The following is a 25,120-nucleotide window of genomic DNA, read 5'->3' as shown; positions in this document are numbered from 1 at the left end:
GCTCTTCTTTCATATTTTATTAGCAGATAAACAAAAACAATCTATTTATGAAATGCCTGTGTATGAATTTTAATAGTAAACGGAAACGGACAAAAATTTACGAATATCATTTGTGTAATTTTTGAGTCATTTGCTAAGATACTATTTATTCCTTTTGAATATTTTTTTCTTAGGTAATATATTAAGTTTTAAAAAATTTTCTCAAGAATAGAGGTAAAATTTAGAAGTGTATATAAAATTTGTATTTAAAAAATAATATTTGATTGTATTTTAAATATTTTTTTCTAATTCCCTCTTTAAATTTTTTCTTTACTACGTATTTATATCAATATTTAATAATTATCTTTCATTAATTATATTTTCAACTTGACACAACAGTTACTTCCCATATCTTGAGTTAACTTACCCTATGAGAAAAAAAAGCTGTTCACTTAAAAATAATGAAGTGCTTTCAGTAACATATAAAACATTGAAGGTGAAGGTTGTGCTTGTTGTTTTTACGCTGTTTCAAGAATTTTAAAATAATTATGAATGAAAATATTAATATATTTTTTTGATTTTTCAAATATATTTTCTAAATCTTATCTGCTTTATAATAAGTGTGAATTTATTTTAATATTTCTTCTCAAAAAATAGGCACTTCGATTTAAAAAAACCCATATAAAATAAGATCGTGCTTTCAAGTTTCTCTCTGAGCATTGGGACTTGTTAGATATAAAGACATTAAATACTTAATAGTTTTTAAAAAAAATAATATTTAAAAGCTCATTTAAAGTTAAAACCGGTTTTTATTTTTACGGATTTATTTTTATGTAAAGGACATAGTTCGTTAATTTTATTGAACCATTTTCCTTTAATAAGGCAATAAAATTTCCAGTCAAAACAATATAAAAAATCTTTTAAAATATGACGGTTTCTCAAATAACGCGATATTTACGAATTTTTTATTTTTTTGAGTTTCATATACTTTGCCAAAATAATCAACTTAACGTAATGTTAATGAGAAAAGTGGTACACAGAATAAATAAATATATGTTTATGTAGCTGAATGACAAACATAAAATTAATCATTTATTTATTCGTTACAATTGATATACACTAGGTAGAAAAAGTCTGCGTGCACTGAAAGTTCCTATATATATATTTTGCATTAAAAAAGATTGTTTAGAAATTTTCAATTTTTTTTAATGATTTTAATAATATTTAAACTTTCAAAATATAACATTTTGATAAAATACGGAAAACGAGCAGAAAAAGTCCGCGTACAGCATCTGAATTTTTAAACCAATGTAACGAAATTCAGAATATTAGTATGAAATTAAGTAACCTTTTCTTGCTAAAACTTCATGCAGCCTTTTTGGCGTGACATGAACCAGTTTTGAAGTTTCTTTAATTGTGATTTTGACCATTCTTTTGTGATAACATTTTTCGAGATTTTTTTTAGAATTTATTTATTTTTTTTTGTTGGTTTACGGATTTTACGCTTTAGCAAATCCCATAAATATTCTTGCGGATTGAGGTCGGAAAATTGGGGTGATGTATGCAACTGCTGTCAGACATTATACAATAGCCACAGCTTCATAATTTCAGCGTTATGCTTAGGCTCATTTTCATGCTGAAAGTAATATTCTGTCTGAAGCCCTAATTCTCAACACTATTCTTTAAATTTTCCTTTAAAATATCTAAATAATCCTCTTTTTTCATAATTGATTCTATAAACTTTAAGAATCCTACACCACTAGCTGCCATACACCCCTAAATTATTACTGCACCTCCCCCATGTTTTGCTGTTGGAAGTAAATTTCTTTTCTTAAGCGCGCTACCACACACTGTAAAAAATTGATGCAAAATTGCTAAAAAAATATAGTAATTCTAACTACAATTAATGCAGTATAGACGCTTTACTCGATTGTATAGACGCTTTACTCGATTTACATACTAAACTTTACTCGATTGGAGAATAATTTTGCAGTTTGCTCGATTAGCGAGTAAATTTACGACAAAATCGAGCAAAATTAATGTTGTATAGTGATTTTACTTTAAAAGAGGGTAATAATAATATATCAAGTTGAACTTTACTTCAAAGTAAAGTAAAATTTACTTTGTGGAAGTGATTTTTCATTTTTACGAAGTATTTTTTAACATATTACTATTTTGTAGAGTAACTTTTGACAATAAACCATCATTTTTTAATTTTTTCTCAATTTAATTTAATCAGATAAAGGTTGTGTTTGAAGTAATATATAAATTTATAAGTTACAATTTTAAAATCGAATTATATAAGTTAAGTATATATAAAGTTTATTCTATTGTTTTGTTTTGCATTTTTTTTAATTTTTGTAAAATGTTTTAGTTATAAGAAATATTAATTAATAGATTTTAAATAGTTATAATATGTATTTTATTCAAATATTACATATTTCAACTCGAGTCAGTATATTGAGTCCCTAAGATTTCTTGCTGTCATTTAAAACATTTTTGTATTGTTATATTTTATATAAATTAATAATTTATTATATTCAGGTGTCGAAAATGTTTACATATATATTAGGATATGTACATAACATTTGTAAGAATTTCAGTAAGACACTTTAAAATTCCATTATAAATACGAAAAATAAAAATGATGCAATATTACTCGAACAAGTAGTATAAATGCTATTCTAGTAAACTAAATTATTCACTATACCTGAATGTAAAATACTATATCGAAAATTGAAATTAGTAGGTTCAGGTTATTATTACTCATCGAAAAGTAATTTCTGTACTATTTTGTAAAGTAAATTTTCTCTATAATCTAGTAAAAAATTTACTCTACAAAAAAGTTATCGCCGAACATTTTCACTACTTATACTAGGAATTCAGATTCGTAGCATTATTGTAGTAATTTTACACGATTTTTTTTACAGTGGGTCGTCCTTTGATTTCAAAAATGCAAAATTTACGTTCATTCGAAAATACAACTTTCTTCTAGAAGCTAAGGAACTTATTAATATACTTTTTCACGAATTCTATATGTTTTAAAGATTTACTCTATATATTAATAGCTTTCTACGTACCACTCAGCTCTTACAAGTAGCCTTTTTGAGAGTTTTGCGCACAGTATTAGCGCAAATGCTTTTTTAAATTTAAATTAATTATTTTTTGCGATTTCAGAAACCGCCGATCTTGGATTCACTTTTACATTTTTGGCTATATCGCATTTCTCCTTACGCGTCAATTTAGATGGGCGACCAGACTTAGAAGGCCGGGGCTTAGAGACTAGAGAACCTGTTTATTTAAAATTATTTGTTAGTGTTTGTACAGAAGAGTGGTTTCTGGTTAGGATTTTGTCTATTTTGTATAATTTCCCATTCTCTTACGGATATTTCTTTTACTTTTGATCTCATGTTAAAAATTTTTGAATTATTTTTTACTGCCAATTTCAAAAATTAGTTTCGCGCAGTATTTCTGACTTTAAATCAATGTTATGTAACATTAAGTTTCTACAGACTCAACTGAGAGTACATTTCTGCGTGTTCTCTTCTGAGAATCAGATACTGTCCGCAGACTTTTTCTGCTCGTTTTTCGTATGAAATTTTGTTTTTGTTTGTTTTTTTGTTGTCTTTTTTTTCGTAAAATGAAATGTTATATTTTGAAAGTTTAAATATTACAAAAATCATTAAAAAAAAAATTTAAATTTCTATAAACAATATGTATAAATTAATCTTTTTTTAATGCAAAATATATGGGAACGCTCAGTGTACGCAAGCTTTCTCTACCTAGAGTAGTTCTTATAGAACTGCTTAGGTTTTCTATCAAAATGAATTTCGAAAAAATTTTTTAACTAGAGTAATACTTTACAAATCTTTTGTTTGAGAATAATATATTTAAAAATTATATAGTATGTACGATTAACTAGGTATATTTACGAAAGTTTTAGTTATTATTTACCTTATAAATCAATATAACCTTCTGCATATTTTATATCATTTGTTGCAAAATCAGAACTCAAAAGTAAAAAATATCAATTTTTAGTAAAAGAATCTGAAAATAATAAAGCAGAGAAACCCTTGCAAAAGTTTTCTTAGAATATAGCAAATCCTTATTGCCGACCGCATTGTGTATAGAATAGGTAGGTTATGTGATGGCAACAAATTTTGAGTTTTCAGCAGGAACGCACTTTTCCATAGTAGGGAAGAGTAAACAGAGTGTTTTTAGCAAACTGTTGATGTCTCAGTCTGCATGTGCACGCGTGTATCTCAAGTTTGGCTGAGCCGATTTTGATGAAATTTTATATGTAAGTTTATTTTAACTATGGCACGGATTGATTAACTTTTGAGATATATCTCGGGAACTGCACTTTTTAGCGGGCCTGTTTTACGTTTTTAATCATTATGAAGAAAATATTCAACAGATTTACTTCTTATTCATATTATGTTTCGCTCGATTCTAACTGGAAATTTCCCGAAACCTCCTAACTGGACGTTTAACAGAACGCATTAAAACAATAAACATATAAATTTTTTGGAAAGATCAGGGCTCGGAAACTGATCTGAGGGCCGATTTTACATTTTTTACCATATCTTGTTGAATTTCATCGGATTGATGGAATTTCTTTAAACTTTACATTTAAGTTCTGATTGTTACCGAAACTAAATGGTGAGCATTTTAGGGAATTCGGGGAGCATAAAACAAAATTGTACTAAGAGCCAAATTTACATTTTTCTAGGTACATTAACTATAAGATTACTAAAACCCTAACAATTGGAAAGAAGTAACAGGCATTCTTATAATATTATGTTACTCTTCCACTTAACTAGACAATACACATTGCGGTCATGGTGCCATTTTCTCTATTGTCAATCCATCTAGTCCTTGGTCGAAGATATTATTTTGCGTTCTATTTTCTCGCATTCTAGCAACATGGGAGAAAATAGAACGCAAAATGGCACTCCTTCATTTTTGAGTGTACCGTTATACTGTTTTTGGGCAGAAGGCAACAAAAAATTTTATCTAAATTGGGACATTTTCAAGAAACATATCTCTTAAATACAAAAAGGAGTTCTGGGCGACCACACATAGTATTGTTACATGAAAAAATTTAGAAACGTTATATACAATCAACAAACGGATAAACGATACACTTATATACGTCAAAATTATCATAGAAGAAAATATATACAACATTATATGAGCGTAAGCAGGATGTGATATACAAACTAAGTTGATGTTTGTTTAATGTTTGGAGGAAACATTGCAATCGTTAACCCTAAATGAAATAACAATCTTATATGGTGATTTAAATGGACACATAGGAAAAGCAAGATTTACTATACTAGCAGCCCGTGTCCACGGTAGATTTGGCTATGGACAAATTACCGAGCAGGGACAATGGATTCTCGATATAGCGAGCGAATACAGTTTGAAAATTTTAAATAGTTGCAAATAATAGTTGAGAGGTTTAAATAGTTTCAATAGTTGAAAATTTAATAGTCATGTGATCTCTCATAGTAGTAGTGGTGTATCCTCTCAAATTGATTATATTATGTGTAACACATCAAACGCACGTCAGTTTCTGGATTGCAAAATCATACCAGGTAAAGTCCTTACGACTCCACATAGACCCTTACCCGCAATCTCTGAAATAACGAAGTCAAAATCAAGCGGTGAACTATTAACCGAAGAACACTAAATGGAATAATATCTACAAAAACGAAGGTAATACATTTATTTAGGAAGTTAACCAAAATTCTGAAGGATTTTGTATGTTTCAAAGAACAAGGAAAACAGAAAACCATGCATTACGACACTACATATTGCAAGAATTTCATAATAGGGTCAATCGCTTGGCAAATGAACATCTGGGTACTACAAAAGGTAAATCGTATGATACGAAAGAAATTTGCTGATGGATCGGAGAGGTGCAAGAAGCGCTTAAACGAAAAGAGATGGCATTTAAAAACTGGCAAAAATCATCAAAAGAAAAAAATCATGTCATCCACAAACAAAATTGCAAAACAAAGAAAGCTCTCGCTACTGCTAAAAATAACACTTATCAAGAGGTTTATGATAATGCAGAAACACAAGACGGGCAAAATCAAATTTACAAAATCGTCAAAGTCAGGGACAATGCCAAAGAAGATCCAACATCAACTAAATTTATCTGTGGCAATGATCGAGAACTATTAACGACCGATGAAGCTACTAAATGATTGGAAGAATACAACAGTGAACTGATGAATGAGGATTTCGAACACGACACTTTCGAAAAAAATTGAAAAATCATGGACCATTAAATGTGATATCTGTAAAAGAATCAAAAGTAGCTCTACAAAACATGAAAAATAATAAATCCGTTGGTCCTGATACCATCCCAGCTGATCTTTGGAAAAAAATGGGCTCTCAGGGAGAAATTCTCTTGCAAAAGATGTCCAACAAATTAATAGAAGATGACATGATACCCACAGATTCGAGAAATAGTTTTCTCGTCTCCTTATATAAACACAAGAGCAACGTACAATATTGTGAAAACTACAGAGGTATAAAACTGACGTCACATACGGTCAAAATCTGGGAATTGAAAATAGGCTGAGGCTATTAACGCAGATCAGTAAGAACCAGTTTGGCTTTGTTAAAGATATTTCAACTACAAATGCAATACAAGCAATTGGAATACCGTTAGAAGATGGAAAAAAATTTTCTTCTAACGAAATGAACTATTTTAATGTCTAAAAGTCTCTAAAATTTCAAGCTTCTACAAGCTGGGGTCTAGAAGAAGAACGACATCAAAAAAGGACAAAAAAAGGACTTTAGATAACGGTAAATTTGAACGGCCATTTTGTTTTTCTAAAGTTTATCTATAGTATATCGCGCTAGTGGAAGCAAGCCACTGCCTTTCTGCGTTTGCAAAATTTCAAAAATACTTATGGTTTCATTGCAACAAATAGTTAAAAAAGGCCATTTTTAGAGTTTTGGGGGGGTATAACTTCCACGGATGGACGGACGGACTGACAGGCGGACGGACAGAATGAAACTAATAAGCACTTTTTTTCAAAAATTTTTGGAAAAGTGCTAAAAAGGAATTTGCATATCGCATTCTCAGACCTAGAAAAAGCTTTTGATCGTTTACCCAGGAAAATCATGAGGCAAGGTCTTCGACATCAAAAATTTCCTGAAAATTTTATTAAAATTAGTGACATATACACAAATACAACAATGCAAGTAAAAGCAGGAGTTTTCTGTAGATATAATTCAGAGTTGACATTGTCGTACATAAAGGATCGACCCTTAGTCCACTTCTTTTCATCACTGCTTTGGATTATATCAGCAGGTATATCAAAGATCATGTTCCTTGGACAACTATATACGCTGACAATATTGTAATTTTCGCCGAATCCATAGAGGAGTTTCAAATCAATATCAGTGGACCAACGCTCTTAAAAGAAATGGTTCAAAAATAAATCGTACGAAAACCGAATACACGTATGCACCATTTGGAAATGAAATGTGTATTAGTTCTATAAATACAATTAAAATGAAAGGCGAACCAATACCGATAGCGAATTATTAAATAAAATCATTAAATCAAATATCTTGGTTCAATCATGTTCACGTTGTTCGAAAGGCCCTTGAAATTCCAATACCCAAGAGAGGATTAAGAAAACCATCAGCAACATGGCTAGGAACAGTCAATAGAAATATGAAAAAAGTATGATTGAACGCAACGAGAACCCAAGACAGATGTTCTTGGCGCCTCAGATCAAGGAGGGTCCACCCCAAATAAGGGAAAAGGTCATGAGGAAGAAGAAGAGATACAATCAATAAAAAGGATTGTCAGTATATGGCATATAGAGTATTAAATATTATGTTATACTTTTCATTGTTTATTATTATACCACATTTTACATTATTTACATTTCCACAAAGTTTCAAAACAATAAAAAATTAAATCCTAACCACAACGTTCTTTTACAGCAGCAAAAAATTCTTGTAATGAATTCGATCAACTAATGGTTCAAATTTATAAACGAACAATTCAGATGTTGCAAAAGAAATGATTGAGCCGTGTATATATAACATAATATATGGATTGGATAGGTTCTAACGAAGCCCTAATCGTTTTATTTAAATACTTTTACCTTTTCAATAATAACAATTGGAACGATTGTTGAAATGTGTGGATATTTATGAAAACATTTGTTTTTATTATTGTTTGCGTATTCAAAGAATAGCGTTCAATAAATGGCAATAAACATTAAAACAGAAAATTATTATACAATTACTTAACAGAAAGACATTTGTCAATTCAAAGAGTACAAAACTTTTCAATCTCAAAGCATCAATTACTGAAACGGATTTTCCACAAATACATTTTGTGGAAAAAGTTTGTAAAAAAAATGTTTCAACAGTATACTGTTCTTTGTTGCAAAAAAATTTCCCGTTAAATATTCTTCTGTATAACAGAAAATTCTGTTGAAACAACAAGGTTTTTTTCAAAACAACAAGATATGATCCGTAGTTTAAAAAAAGTTTAGTAAGAAAAAAGTGCGTTGGATCAAAAACTACGGACTTTCCCATTGAAAGAATGGAATTTTTAGTTGATTTTACATATTTTTATTTTGGGTGTGACTGTAAGTTTAATGAATCAAACTTTATTATTTTACCCCGAATATATAAAATTTGGTTTCGGAGTTGTATGCCAGCAACCCGAACCAGTGTAGCCTTTCATGTGCTTTTAGAGCACATGAAAAATGTAATTGGGCACACGTATAAAAAATTTCACATTCAAACCTAATGCCTGAATTTAACAATAATAGGATCCTTGGCATAAAAGAAGCAACTTGTGAAGGTTTGGTCGTATTTGCTTTATTCTTTTTTGAATTTTCGAGCGATCGGACGCACATGTTTAAATCAAAGAAGAATTTTACGCTAAGCAAGAATATACATATGTTCATATCGGAGACAACTCCTTCAAGTGGTTATAAAATCCATACCAAAGCAAATGTACCATTCAAGAAGGTGCAGGGTATAAAAAAATAATCGAAATGTTGGTTGCTTACAATAATTATGTAGAAACATAACTTTTTCTGAAATAGTTGCAATAGTGCAATCTGTGTGAGCTACTGTAGGGTACGCCGCTATAAGTAGTGGGTTAATGGGGGTTCTAGATATAGTGTCATCCTGAAGGTATGCAATAATATGTATGGGGGTTCTAGATATATTGTCATCCGAAATGTATGCAATAATGAATTTGTGAGTTGTAGGTATAAAGTATATGGGGTTGTTGTTTATCTGTAGAGGAGTTATTGTCTCGGTTAAAAGTGGGTAAAATTGTAAGTGTAATCCTAAAGGTATTCAATAATGAACGTAGGGGTTGTAGATATAAAGTATAAAGGGGTTTTACATGTGGGATTATTGCATACGTTTAGGATGGTGCATGTGATTGTTGTTTTATGTGAAAGTAAGCGGAGTGGGACTGGAATAATTGTAGAGGAGTTGTTGTCTCGGTTAAAAGTAGTTGTAGAGCATTTGTTGTCTCGGTTAAAAGTGGTAAAATTGTAAGTAAAATAGTAGAGCGCCACGTTGTGAGTAGAATTAGCTTTATGTTGTTTTGTGTAAAAGTAAACGGGAGTGTGATCCTAAAGGTATGCAATGATAAAAATGGAAGTGAGGATTTTGAAGTATGATTGATAGTGGAGCGCCACGTTATGAGTAGAATTAGCTTTATATTGTTTTATCTAAAAGTAAGCGGCAGTGTGATCCTAAAGGTATGCAATGATGGAAATGGAGCTAAGTTTTTCGGAGTATGGTGGATAGTACAGCGCCACGTTACGAGTAGAATTAGTTTTATTTATAAGACAGCGCCACGACGTTACGATTGTGAATTAGTTTTTCATTATTTAAAATGAAGTATGGAATATTTGTAGAGAGAAATTATAGAGAATTTTTATGACTTTATTAAATTATCACACTTTTTTACATATTATTAAATTAATTTTTTATAAATTATTTGCTAGTGTTATTTAAATTGTTATCAAATGTTATTTTTAGTGTTTTTAGTCTACAAAACAATTTTCGTGTATCTGTACACTTTTACCTTAATATACAATTCCTTAAAAGCTTTTTGATCACATAATGGGCGCTAAAAAAAGGTCGATAGCAACAGTTAAAGTAATTGTTGATCAAAATGCAACACTTTTTAATCAGAATTTTGAAACTGTTGAATCTCAGTAACAGGAACATAGTAACTCAAGTACAATTTCTCCACATTTTTATGAAACAGTCCAACAAGGAATATTATTTCGACATCTCTTATTCCATCCATACAAAATGAAGAAATCATAGAAATAACAGATATCGAATTATTCAATTTATTAGCTTGCTGGGGATTTTCAAATCTTTATAAATATTTCGAGAATCAGTGTAGATATTGAAATACTTAAGGTTTTATTAGAAAAAGATTTGGATGAAATTTTTCGCAACAAAAAAATTGGTTCCAAAATTGCTTTTAGACAAAAGCTCTTACAATGGAGAACGGAGAACGTAAGAAAACATCAATTGAGATACCTTTTTAAAAATATTACACAATGTTGCCTTTTATAGGGAATAGTAAATCCAGATTCTAATATCGAAAAATTAGAAATACAAAAAATACTTCAGGAAGCTTAAGTGAGCCAAAATTTAAGACTTTCCGCTGCTTCGCCTATTTCTGATGTTCTGAAAGATCAAGATCAGCTTCACCATGGCAAGCAGGACCTGTGTCCAAAACATTTGTAAGTAATAGTTTATAACGCAAACTAAGCTTATGTTGTTGTTTTCTAATTAAATTTGTATTCAAGGATCTTGATGAAATTTTGGAATCATGTCCAACGGGACATTTCGTTTTAAATGATATCAGTCAAAACAATGCCCTCGGAGAGACATCTAGGAACATTCTTTTGGATCCTATATGCAATTGGTATCTGAAAAGAAATCAACAACTTTCTAGAAAAGATTTTTTAGCTATTTCTCAAGAGATTGAAAAACGATTCAACAATGACAGGGTATATGTAAAAAAAAATATTTCTTGTTGATTATAAGTAAACATAAATTTGAGATTACAAATTTCATTCATGGACATTATTATATCCATAAAAAAAAATTGCTTAGTATTATTTCCATTATCTTTTAGAAGTTAATAGCTATTTATAATAGACATAATTTTAAAATTGAACAAAATTAAATTTAAAGGGAACTATTATCTAGTAAACTTTAATTTTAGTAAAAAAATACTATTTAATATATCAAAACTGAACTCAGATTTAATGTACATTGTACGTTCTTTATATATAAATGTATATAAATGTTATTATGTTTATATATAAAGGACTCAATGTATGTACTTTAATCACAAACTTTGGAAGCTACTTTTCTAAAGTTCTAAAATATTTACATTTTCCTTTTTTTGAATTAGAATATATACTACATTAACCCTAAAAGTAAGTCAAACGAAAGTCCTGGTGGTAGACTTTACAGTCGATATTACAATATAAAAAGACGGTTTACAAGAATTTGTTTAACACAGCAGCTTACAACTTCATCCGAAGAGGTGACTGAAGACTCAAATTTTAAAGATATTATTTCTGAAAATAAATTTTTTCTTAACGTTAAAATTACACATATTTAAGTTTTCTGTAATTATAGATCATTCGGATGACATAAAGTGGCTTCAATTGTATCGTGAACCTTGGGAGGAAGATAAAAAAAAAATGGCAGGCCACTTTTTACGATGGAAGAAAGGATATAATAACTATAAACAAAACAGCGCTTATTGTCGAAAAGTGGCCTTTATTTAAGCATCCTCTATGTAATCTTACACATTTGGACTTCGAACAACTTTACCCTTCAAAAGGTAAAGTTGGGATGGGACACTTTTAAAGTCAAAATAAAAGAAATTTTTAACAACAAAATAAAAGATAGGGAGTCTCTGCACATTTTAAATAAATTGAACTCGACAGATATATCGGACAATAAATTTGTAATAACTATAATTAAGTAATAAATATGATCATATATACCAGTTGATTCCAGAATATTCTTACATTAAATTGAAATTCCTCAGGGTTTGTCTATGCTGAGTTTTAAAGAGATAGCTTCAATAGTTTAATAACTGTTTCAACATTTTATATGGTAACAATTCATCTTTTCAGCACTTCGTTTTACGGCAGATATAAAAGAAAACTAGAAAACAGCACATATTTCACAAATTCCAAGGAATTTCTCTTTACATAAAAATTCCAGATTCAACTGTTGTATAATTAAAAAATAAAATAATCAGTATCTAATATAAAATCTTGTACAACAAATTTTAGGTTCGGTTGATCATTTAATTTTAGACCTGTTACATGCGCTATTGCCGCCATCAATTAGACATTGCTCCAGTACCACGGAATTAGATTGTAAAAAACGAAAAATTTTGAAATCAACTATAAAGGATTCGCAACAGTCGCTTTTAATTGAGGTTTACACTCCAAACAATATCGATCCAGCAGTTGACGAGCTCTCCGCTAAATTAAGAAAACAGGAACAAACCCTTCAGCCAGTAATTATTTTTAATGTAAGTGACAACTCATATTTAGTATACTACGACGACATTAAGTACAAATTTGATCTCTTACTTCCCGCACTTGACACTTGCTTTAAGGTTTTTTTTGTTTTAAATTTAAAGTACTCTGAAATTTCAAAAGCCGTTTGAATTTTTATTTAAAAATTTTTTTTTGAAATTGATTCTACTGAAAGGGTTTCTCCGGATATTTTGGTTTTAATAAACGAGCTTAATAAAAATTTGTTAATTTGCTATATATGTAAAACTAGTTCATTTAGTGAAGTGCAAACTCTAATTTATCACTATAAATATTTTCACAATTTACTTCCATCACATTACTGATGATTATTTTTGTCTTAATTGTAAACAAATCTATTCTTGCAAAAAGATGTTAAATTTTTTAGAAAAAGAAACTTCTAAACCCAATGCAACAGAAATTCCTTTCACTTCTAAAAGTTCACCAAATTCATTACAATTAGAAGATGAGAACCAAAAACAAAATATAGAACAATTTCAATTCTGAAAAAGTATGATCGAAAATATTGCTATCGAATTAAAATGTAAATTTTATGGTAAACAAAATCTTTCTCGAAAAATTGTCGAAGAAATTTTGAATGATTTTACTGATCTTTTACTTAAAACACTCATAGGAGAAGTAGATAAATCCTTTTGAAGACATCAAAACATTTCATCAATTTAAACAAATCTTAATATTGAAAGATTTGTATAAAGATCCTTTAGAGTTCTATATCAATAGTGAAATTTCAGGCAGGAATCCTTCTTTTAAACCTAAGGACTCCAATGGGGTGCTATTAACTCTCCAATTTCAATTTCAGAAATTTTTGAATTACCTGGAGTTTTCGAAAATATGAAACAAAATGTTGAAATGATAAATGAAAATTCAAAAAGCATTTTATAACTAGTGAACTTTGGCTCGAAAAAGTTTCTATGCTTCCTAAAAATAAGCACTCGGCTGTATTTCCTTATTTCTTATTTTTTGATGACTTTGAGTCGAGTAATACTTTGGGGTCACATGCAGGTCAACACGCTTTTGGTGCAGTTTATTACAGCTTGCCGTGCTTGCCACAGTGGTTGTGTTCCGAATTGGAAAATATTTTTGTCGCAATGCTTTTTTATAGTAAATATAAACGTTATGGTATTAATTCTATATTTTACAAACTTGTTCATGAGATAAAATTGTTGAAAGAGGAAGGCATTATAATAAAGTTAAAGTCCGGTCGTTTACAGAAAGTTTACTTTGTGTTAGGCCTTCTATTAGGTGATAATATTGGATTAAATACACTTTTAAGTTTTAGCAAAGGATTTAATTCAAGGTACCCTTGTCGCATTTGCAATTTCTCAAAATCTGATATACAATTAAAAGTAAGTGATAATTCAAACTTTTATAGAACGATAAAACAATATGACTCTGCTGTGTTACTTTACTCCGAATTAAACAAACGAATATTAAAATCAGGAATAGGAGAAGAATCTATCTTTAACGAAATTAAAACTTTTCACGTTGTGCAAAATTGTTCAGTTGATATAATGCATGATATATTTGAAGGAGTGTGTCACTACGTTATTTGTAAATTATTATTGCAATTCATAACCGTTGATAGATTTTTTACCGTAGATACCTTAAACAACAGAGTCTCACTTTTTAATTATGGAGACACTGAAATAGGAAATTTGTGCTCCATTATTAAAACTGAACATTTACATAAAAACAAAATGAACATGTCCGCGAGAGAAATGTGGATATTTATTCATTTTTTACCTTTAATAATAGGAGACCCTATATTTGAAGGTAATCAATCCTCACTGGAAATTAGTTATTTTATTAAATCAAATGTAAGACATAATTTTAAAATGCAGTTTTGAAGAAAAGGATATTGCAACACTAAGTACTTTAATTTCGTCGCATCACTCATTATATATTGAAATGTTTAATGAAACTTTAGAACCAAAATTTCATTTTGTGACCCATTATCCTTTTGTGATGAAAAGAAGTGGGCCTTTACATTATGTTTGGTCTTTCAGATATGAATCTAAACATAAAGTTTTCAAAAGTTATAAACATTTCTTTAGCCATCAAATCTTCTCTCATATTTTCTAGTCAATAATTTCAAAATCCGCAGTTTGTTTTCAAAAATCCAGTTTTTATTCTGAATTATGCAACACCGTTTTTTCATCGTCATTAGAAAACAGTTTTTCGTACGAATTTATAATTTATCACAAAATATGTTACAAAAAAGATCAATTATTACAAATTTCTAAAGAAAGTAAAGTATATTCCATAAAAGATCTATTTCTATATAAAGAAATTTCTGTATTTGTTGTATGTAAAAAATTATTACTTGAATATTCTGCTCATTTTCAGTCATACGAAATATTAAGTGAAGATGACCAGTTATTAGTAATCGATATAAAATTTTTCCATGGGCCGCCGATTCATAGTAATTTTTCCCCTAACGGCAAACTTTATATAAAACTAAAACAATTTTAGACGATTCGAATGTATTCGCTTAATCGGAAGTTTTTTAAAATATTGTCTTCTATGTAGGTGAAAAATGTGGAATATTATGTTAATGAATTAAAGAAATTAAGGCTATTTAGATATGAATACTTTAATATCTAAATATGAAAACTTCTTAATTGAAATTTTCTTGGAGTATTATTGTGGTTTTAGGTTTGCACTTACATAATATATTTTATTTTTGCGTTATTTGTCTAACTATGTAAATTCTATGAAAGCCAAGTATCCTGGAGATCCTAATACTAGTAATGTAATTAAAGTTTTTAATAATAAACAATGTGTTAAAATGAATAATATTTTTGTTAAATTTTAAGAGAACTATTATTACTTATTAAAATTACTAGAGTACATATTTACAACAAAAAGATAGTAAAAACTTTGATATTACATAATTATGTATTTGTTTCTAAAAATATTTGAAAATACACAGTTAAATAACATTGTATTATCTTATTCAAATAAAGAAATTAATAACATTTCAAAATATAAAACTTTTAATTAATTCCTCGAAAATGAGACACAAATTATTTAATATTTATTTATATTTAAAATTGAAAAATTAAATTATAAGCTATAATTAATAACTCAATTAATGATTTTGAATAATTTGCACATTTTTTTGAGTAATTATATTATGCAAAAATCATTATATAATTCAAAATCGCTATTTGAGTGCTATGTAGATTGTAATTTTACAATTTTAAATGTAAATTTATAACGAAATGTAGTAGAGCAACACCTTTAAGTGATAATTTGATCACACAACATTGTTATTGCACAACTAAACGTTGCTGGCCGAATATTAGAAATATTACATTAACTACTTATTAAAACACAATAATGTTGCAGTAACAATGGAAATAGTAACTTTTTCTTCTCAAAAATTGACTATTATTCGTTTTCAATATTAAACACATTTCATGCTTGACGCAAAATCATACACGTTTTGTGTTTGATTTCAAACATGGTGTAAAACAACATAAAGCTAATTTTACTCGCAACGTGGCGCTCTACTATTTTACTTACAATTTTACCGGATGACACTATATCTAGAACCCCCATACATATTAATGCATACCTTCAGGATGACACCATATCTAGAACCCTCATTAACTCACTACTGCTATAAGTTTAGTTATTCCGTTATAACTACTGTTGAATTTCCAAATAAAGATGCATAATGCAAAATTTTTTTATAATATGCTTTTATATATCTCCAAAAAATACCAAAATAAATTTAGGGATGGTACTAATAGAACTAGTGGAAGAATCATATAATTCATGCTTATACACATCAAAATGAAATATCATACTTATGTACATATCAAAATGAAATTACTTTAATACTTATTTCTCATATAAAACTATAATATTCGCTTTATTATGATCAAACTCTGTTTATTCAAAAAATATTTTTATCAATATTATTATCGAAATTTTGCTCAAGCAAAAATTTTAAATCTAACAGATATCCGTATTTTGATACCTCATATGACCTTATTCGAATTTTATTTCAGATCACACTTTTACAGTGAAGCCATGATGTACTCAGAATTGCATTGTTCGTTTTAGAATTCATTTTCTGGAGGTAAATTGTAACATGTTCCACACTCAAAAAGTGTCCGAAAAAAAAAGTTATAAAAAGTAAATAAAAGTATATTACATTTAGTAACGTGTTTAATATAAAAAGATATAATTAGGTAACATCAAAAGTAATTAATTATGTATATCAAAAATTCTATAGTGAACACCAACATTGTGGTTCAAATTTTTACTGTTTTTGCTTAAATTTATAAAATTCATAGTCGTAACCATCTGAAACAGAACTATTTAAATATAATCAAAAATTTGTTATGAACGTATATAATTATGGGACAAAGTGGGACAATATGTATTTGCCGGCAACCTTTCAGTGCTACCAACCAAAATTTCATTTTTCAATCAAATTTTTTAAATAAGGTTTTCGAATATTTGAAAGCATAAACACTTTTTTCAAAAAAACCTGAATAACTAAAGTATTACTTATTATTATCAAATACATACATTTATGTACATAATCCAAATATAAACAAAAGATAAAACAAATTAATTATAAATATCTTACCGAATTCAACATATAATTTTGGCCGTACATTATCCTGCCAGGCACTTAAATTTCCGATTGCGAATAAACTCAAAATAAGAAATAAATTTAGATAAAATACAAAAACTTTCCACAAAATTGTTGAAGTCATTTTGTATATGCCTTTTTGTTTTAATATGTTTTCCCTTTTTCCTAGTTTAAAGTACGTATATTTATAAATTGTACAATTGGTTGCACCAAAAAGTCTTATATCGTATGTAAATATATGTAAATTTATATATCCACATATACAGGTATGAAGCGCAGGATTGGTAATAGAACACTAACTGCATACATAAAATGGGATTTACTCAATACAGATTTTCCTTTTAGTTCCAATCGTTATTTGTATTTTCTTTTTTTCGTTCTGATTTTAGTAGACAATGTGGAAACGATAAGACTGTTCTTGGTTTTTGTGTTGTATTTCACTCTTTATTAAATCATATGTCAAAAGACGCGATCGAATTGTTTATTGGCTCTATTTTTAATTTATTCTTTTTGTGGTTTATCCATATTTTGTTTAAAATTACGCTTTTTGTTTTACTTCACTGGTTTTGGAGTACAAACTTCTTTCAAGAAGTGTTGAATTTGTATAGCCCTGTTGTATAAAAATATGTTATAATAAGGTATGTTATTCTGATTGCTTTCCGATCTTTCTTACAAAAATTCTATTTATAAGTTTTTTCCCTCCATTTACTTAATTTCTTTTTTTGCTTCTAAGACACTCAACTCTTTTTTTAGTCACAACGTATTTTATCCTTCACGTATTTTATCCTTTTTTTATTATTTTGATGTGTATCTCATTCATATATCACTGTTATAGCTACACTTATTTTTGTTGTTTTTGAGTATTAATTATTTTGGTAGCAGTATAGGTTTATTTTCTCTTCTTTACATTAATTTTTATATTATTTATTCTTTAATTCTTTCCTTTTATAATTTTTGCCTTCTTACAACATTACTAATATTCACTATTTTTCATCGAATAACATACTTTGGTGTTTCAATACCACAAGTAATGAAATGTGGGTTAACGTTTAACACTGAAAAAAAAAGAAAGAAAGAATATGATTATGTATATAAAAATATAAATTTGTATAATTAAAATCATCAACATTACACTATAATAATTGATAGGATTATTTCTAAGACTCCATATAATGAAAATAAAAAGTATAGTTCCTTTGATATAAATATATTATGCTATATCTTCACAGTTTTAGTGTCTTATGAAAATCCAACTACAATCCCAGAATTGGAACACAGCTTAAATTGGATCACGTATCTTAAAATATGTATCATTTAAAATTTCATTTGTAGCTAACTTTATTTACGTTTTATAAAACACTCATGATAACTATTTCCTAATATTCATAAAAGAATTATATTCTTTTTATTCATTTGCCGATTAAGAGACGTGCAATGACCACATAAAATCAGCTTATTCTTGACATTGGTGTCAAGAATTCACATAAAGCAAACGGGAAATGTATATACATATTTAATGTCTTTATATCTAACAAGTCCCAATACTCAATTTTTTTTACGAAATGTTACGAATTTTTGGCCTCGTTGTTGGTTTTTTCTTTAAATGCCACTGTTCGTGTCATATTTTTTATTATTTTTTTCTTTTTTTTTTTACGTAAAAAAGAGATTAATATTTTAAAAAATCTCAGGATATTATACACATTTTTTAAAAAGCTTCCCATTTAAATTCTATTGCACGAAAAAGAAAGAAAGGTAGGAGGAAAGAAAAAATGAAAAAAAATTTCAAATTCATATTTCAGTATGGTTTCAAATGTTAATGAGGAAGGATGTATGATTTTTTATGCACATTTTGTATTTCCCAATAAGGTAAGTTGAGTAGTGTCGGCTAACAAAAATGTTATTAAAAGTAATATAGGTTGACACATTTCAACAATTTGAATTATCTCATTTCGATTATTCATACGTTACTTATAAAATTGTTTCAAATAATTTCAGTTAGTTTTTAAATTATTAAAAATAAATATGTATGTACCTACTTCCAATAAATTTTTTTTTAAATAATTATTTTAAAACTATTTCAAACATGTTATATTGAGTGCTTCAAAAATTTTGCTGTGCTCTTTTTTCATATTTTATTAGCAGATAAACAAGAGCAATCTATTTATAAAATGTCCCTGCATGTGTATGTATGACCTATCTTAATTCTAAACGGAAAGAATTTTAAAATGCCTGAACAAAAATTTTAAAATACCTGTTATTTTACAGTCGGAATTTTCGAGTCATTTGGTAAAATACCATTTATTTCAAAAATAGAAAAATATTCAAATCCGGTCATAAAAATATATGATTGTTTTTTCCAAACATTTTAAATATTTTTTTTTCTTAGGTAATTGATATAAATGATAGTAAGTTTTTAATATTTTTTCAAATAAAAATAGAGGTAAAATTTTGAAGTTTATATAAAATTTGTATTTAACAAATAATATTTGATTGTATTTTAGATATTATTTTCTAATTCCCTCTTCAATTTTTTTCTTTACTATGTATTTATATCAATATTTAAGAATTATCTTTCATTAATTATATTTTCAACTTGACACCACAGGTACTTCCCATATCTTGCGTTAACTTACCCTATGAGAAAAAAAAAGCTGTTCACTTAAAAATAATGAAATGCTTTCAGTACCAAATAAAACGTTAAAGGCGAAGGTTGTGTTTGTTGCTTTTCCGCTTTTTTTAAATTTTAAAATAATTATCAATGAAAATATTAATATATTTTTTTGATTTTTCAAATATATGTTCTAAATTTTACCTGCTTTATAATAAGTGTGAATTTATTTTAATATTTCTTCTCAAAAAATAGCCACTTCGATTTAAAAAAGGCCATATAAAATAAGGTGTGCTTTCAAGTTTCTCTCTGAGCATTGGGACTTGTTAGATATAAAGACATTATACATATTCATTTCCCGTTTTTCCTCGTTATTTTACTTTCAAGGTAGTAAAAGTTTTAATATATCTTGCTTTCGTTTTTCTTGCGGTATGGCATGATTTTTAGATAGAACAAAAAATTGTTCTCTGTTGTGATATTATAGCGATACAATATCCGTATTACATACTTTCAAATTAAGCTTAAAAAGAGGAATCAGTCTAATTTGTCGACTCGACATTAGTTATTAATTTAAATTCAACAATAGTTACTTACAGAACGAAAATATGAAATTCAAATAAAGAAGGGTATCTTCGGAATAGCATCTACGACGTATCAGACATATTGTGTCATCTTCTCTAAAATATAAACAAAAAAATTTGACGATGTTATTTTTATTAAAATTATTTTCCGAAATTTTGAATGGGAATAAAATATAAAAACAATTCTTAAAGTTTTTTGTTTTCGAAGTATGCCGATTGAAATACTTTTTTTATTTTTGAGTATTCTTTATAATTCTCATTTCATTTAGTTGTAATTTTAAAAGCCATCTGGATTATCATAATTATTTTTTTGTTTTTTTTTTTTTTCAATTTCTTTTCAAATTCTATTTCTTATTCAAAAATTTTACTCGGCATTAGAAAATAATAATTAATAAGTTGATTTTAATAAATTATTATTGTAAGTGGGAATAACTTTCATTTTTCTTTATTCTTCATTTAATTACAATATATTATTACTTACCCTATATCTGGTAGTTACAATGCATAATTTATTTATATGCATATAATTAGGGGGTTTTCATTTATGCACGCTGCGCTGAAAGTCCTACATTAGAACTAAAATTTCTAAGTTACAGCGTTGAACATAATGCAAAAACTTTAGCTAAGTTTTTTTTGTTTACGCAGTAATACAAATTCTGAAACTTCTAAATAATCTATCGTTTGAAAATAACAGAAATGACATTGTTTATGAAATTGTATCCCAATACTTTTTGTTGTAAAATAAGGAAATTTTAACAAGATTTGAAAACTTAGAGAAAACTTACTTTAACAACCCTTCAATATCTGAATATGAGATTTTGAAATTTAAATTTTTTTTTGAATTTTAAATTTAAAAAAAAAATTCATGAAGCAGCGACAAAATTTATACTAATGGTCTGCGCTACATTTCGAACATTTCTTTATTGCAGATTCAATTTCCGAACGCAATTTATAGCAGCTAATAATTTCCGAACGATCTATATTTTCAGTAAATTTTCGATTGTATTACAAGTTAGAACTATTCTAGAACTGAATAAACGAAAACCACCTTAATTTGAACTTTGTACACCCATAAACATATGTTTTTCATCCATATATATTTACTTTTACTTTTACGTTTATTAAATAATTATGAATTATTACATTCAATTATAGAATCAATATTATATGATGTATTATTGTATTTTTTATATTAAGTAATTAAATTTTCTTGAATTGTACTTCTGATACTCAATCGCATCACATCGTGTTTTTTCAGTGCTTAAAATAATTTCTCAAATCACGTTTTTATACCCGTACGAACGTATGTTCGAAGGGTATACTAAATTTGCCTTACCGTTTGTAACGTTGAGAAATAACGGTCTTAGATATAGACTCAAGTGTATGTTTTTGATCAGCGTCAAATTCTGAGTTGATTTAGCTTTGTCTGTCCGTCCGTCCGTCCCAACGATAACTCAAAAACTAACTAAGCTAAGTTCACCAAATTTTCACAAATGATTTACTGTAGTAAGTGCCAGAACCCTATTTAAATTGGACAAAATCGGGGTACCGAACGAATATATTAGTAGGGTCAATATGTCTGATAAAAGTCGTTGAAATTACTTGGCTCCTTCTGGTACCTGCCATACAACTTCAAAAGTTATTTGACTATATCTCAGACACTATAAAAGCTATTGTTTTGAAATTTCACACAAACGAATGTGTTAGTAGGGCCAATGTGTCTGATAAAAGTCGTTGATATTACTTGACTCCTTCTGGTACCTGCCATACAACTTCAAAAGTTATTTGACTATATCTCAGAAACTATAAAAGCTGTAATATTTATATTTTACACAAGCGAATATATTAGTAGGGCCGATGTGCTTGAAAAAATTCGTTAAAATATTTTGGCTCTTTCTGGTAGCTGCCATACAACTTCAATAGTAGTTTGGCACACACACTATTTTGAAAAACACAGTACTGAAATTTTGCATAAATTAATATGGCAATACGGCAACTTAAAGTCATTGTCTGTCCATAGTCAGTTATGGCTTATTTATTCGCACATAGGATACACAAATTCGTACGGGTATCACAGAGTTGACAAGGTCAACTCTATTTTTAGCAACCTGTCGGTCTGTCTGTCTGCGTGTGCACGCGTGTATCTCGGCTGAACTGATTTTGATGAAATTTTATATGTAAGTTTATTTTGACTATGATGACCTCGGGAATTAGATCTTTTAACGGGCCTATTTTACTTTTTTGAAGAAAATATAAAACAGATTTAGTTGAAATTTCATATATAAGCTTCATTCGACCGTCCGCGAAACCTTTCTTAACTTTAACTTTTAGAAGAAATCAGGGGTGAGCAACTTAGCGTTTACTATGGGCCAAATATATATATAGGGACCGATTTCACATTTTTTACCATATCTACGGAACAAATCGATGGAATTTCTTGAAATTTAATATTTGAGCTCTGGTTGTTACCAGAAGTTAATGAGAACTTTTCGTATGATTCAGAAGGCACAAAATGGAACTCTACTAAGAACCCAATTCACAGTTTTCTAGGTATGTTAACCAAAACCTTATTATTGTCCTTAAAATAAAGTTTAAAACACATTTACATAATCTTATGGAATATTTTTACTAATCTAGACAATATACGTTGCGGTCAGTTATGAGCTGATCACATCAGATTTTCTTTAAAGGTTTTCCCAATAGATTTTTAAACCACATTTTTATCTTTATTTAAATTCTTTTTTTAAAGTGCGATTTCTATAATTGCTGTAAAAATTTTTTGGAAAGGATTAATATTTACTAATTTAAATTATTTACCTCCTAAAATTTTGTAAAAATTAAGAACACTAAAATTTATAACTATTTGATCATAATGTGAATATTTTTATTATTTTTATTTTTTAGTTTTTCTTTTTTTCAAAAACATTGAATCACATATTACATTGAGCATTATTAAATTGTATTGTATAAATACATAATATAATAATTCGTTCATTATTCACCATTCAAACTGTACAGTGCTTTTTTTTAAATCAAATAATATTTTCATATTTTAAAACTCTTTTAAATATAATTTTTAAATTCAATATAACTGCTTATTAATCATTTTAAGAATTCGGTGCTCAAAAATAAAACTTATTGCGAGTTACTTAATTAAAATGTTTACCGAACTTCAACCCACTTTCAATTTTACAATTAATTTTTTATATTAGTAAGCTTTAATTTAATTTTAAAATTTCGAAAACAAAAAATCACTAAAATAATTTACCTGAAGTTGTTCGTAATAACATTACAAACAATTATGGCACAATGGCAAATTTAAAAAGAAGTGATTACCCGTAAACATAAATTAATTACATTTATTTGAAATGTAATTTGGTGCCAGTGATCAGCTAAAAATAAAGCCTAATTGGAATGGCGTACTTATGAAAATAAATTGATGGCGCCAATCAAAGTAATGGTCAGAAACCCACGTCCATCATGTGAGCCGCAGAATATTAAGTATAATCTTATCCAAAGGAGATTGAATTACGTAGACATAAATAAATGTTCAAAATAGAATATCTTCCGCACACAAGAGTTTACTCAAAAACAATTTGATTGAGTCTCTTACAAGTAATTGGTCCATCACGCAATGAAGATATACCAGAGGTTCGGACATACACAATAAATGTGTTGGTAACCGTATGACAAAGGAATGTAATAAAAAAGATGATTTTCAGACCAGTTGTGCAAACTGCAACGAGGGACAACCCAGTTAGTTACCGAAGCTGTTTAGTGGCTAAGGTATTACAAAAAAGGAGAATGAAAAGGAACCGGCCTAAACCGGTCCTGTATAATGGAAGGGACCCCAAGAACGAATAATACTCTTATAAAAATAAGGTAAAAATAAGGTACTCTTATATTCAAATAAGGTAAAAAATGGAGTTACATAAGTTCACAAGTACCTTCCAAAATTGCAGAAGATTGTGTGGTTAAAAGAAATGACAAAGGTATGAAAACTAAAGAAATTCACAATAATATATTACAAAAACCTAAGTATAATGCAAATTATGCAAAACACGCTACAAAGAATTGAGGAAAACTCAATGAGATTAACTACTATGGAAAACATAATATATACTAACATATAGCAACCTGGAAGTTATTTCCAAAAAATGTCAGCAAATAATATACGAATCTACTTAGAACGCCATTAGCGTTCCACATTCCAAAATTGGAATTGAAGGTTTTTCTTAGAGCTAAAATATCCATGTATGCTTAATGCCAAAAACACACTTGGGGAAGGATTTGGATACGCTTAGTGATTGATGTTATAAATGCAACTCACCCTGGTAACCATTCAAGAGGATGTAGTATTATTTTAATTGAGGAAACCATAATGAAGAAGCACACAGAGATGAGGGTTCAGCTTGCTATAGTGAAGATCGAATTTACAAAATTTAAATTTTTTATGGTGGTTCAGTATATTGTCCACCAAGATATTTTTAAGGATCTTCTATGCGCGGGAGGAAATAGATTCTGGGAAGTGACTATAAAGTCAAACATGTGGAATGAGACTCTAGATTGACCTCAACTTGAGGAAGAGAATTAAGGAAAGCTATTCGACATTAGGAAGTTCTTATTTATGTTCCTATCAGTCTGACTTATTGGCCTCCTGATGATTACAAAATACCGGATCTTATTGACATTTTTATTTCTAAAAGGAATTCGGCAT

At 28.4% G+C, this 25,120-nt stretch overlaps 1 protein-coding gene across 1 annotated transcript in view; it reads right to left on the bottom strand.

The window, feature by feature from the left end:
• LOC129613704 (semaphorin-1A) overlaps positions 1 to 25,120 on the bottom strand; it is a 270,807-nt gene that overhangs the window by 180,807 nt on the left and 64,880 nt on the right. The window contains 1 exon segment of the mRNA XM_055527877.1: positions 17,209 to 18,269. Coding sequence (XP_055383852.1) covers positions 17,209 to 17,338 — 130 coding nt within the window. The 5' untranslated portion in view covers positions 17,339 to 18,269.

Source organism: Condylostylus longicornis, unplaced genomic scaffold, assembly GCF_029603195.1.
Source record: "Condylostylus longicornis isolate FDR11 unplaced genomic scaffold, ASM2960319v2 ptg000089l, whole genome shotgun sequence".
Lineage (NCBI taxonomy): Eukaryota > Metazoa > Arthropoda > Insecta > Diptera > Dolichopodidae > Condylostylus > Condylostylus longicornis.
This window is presented reverse-complemented; position numbering and strand designations above follow the sequence as displayed.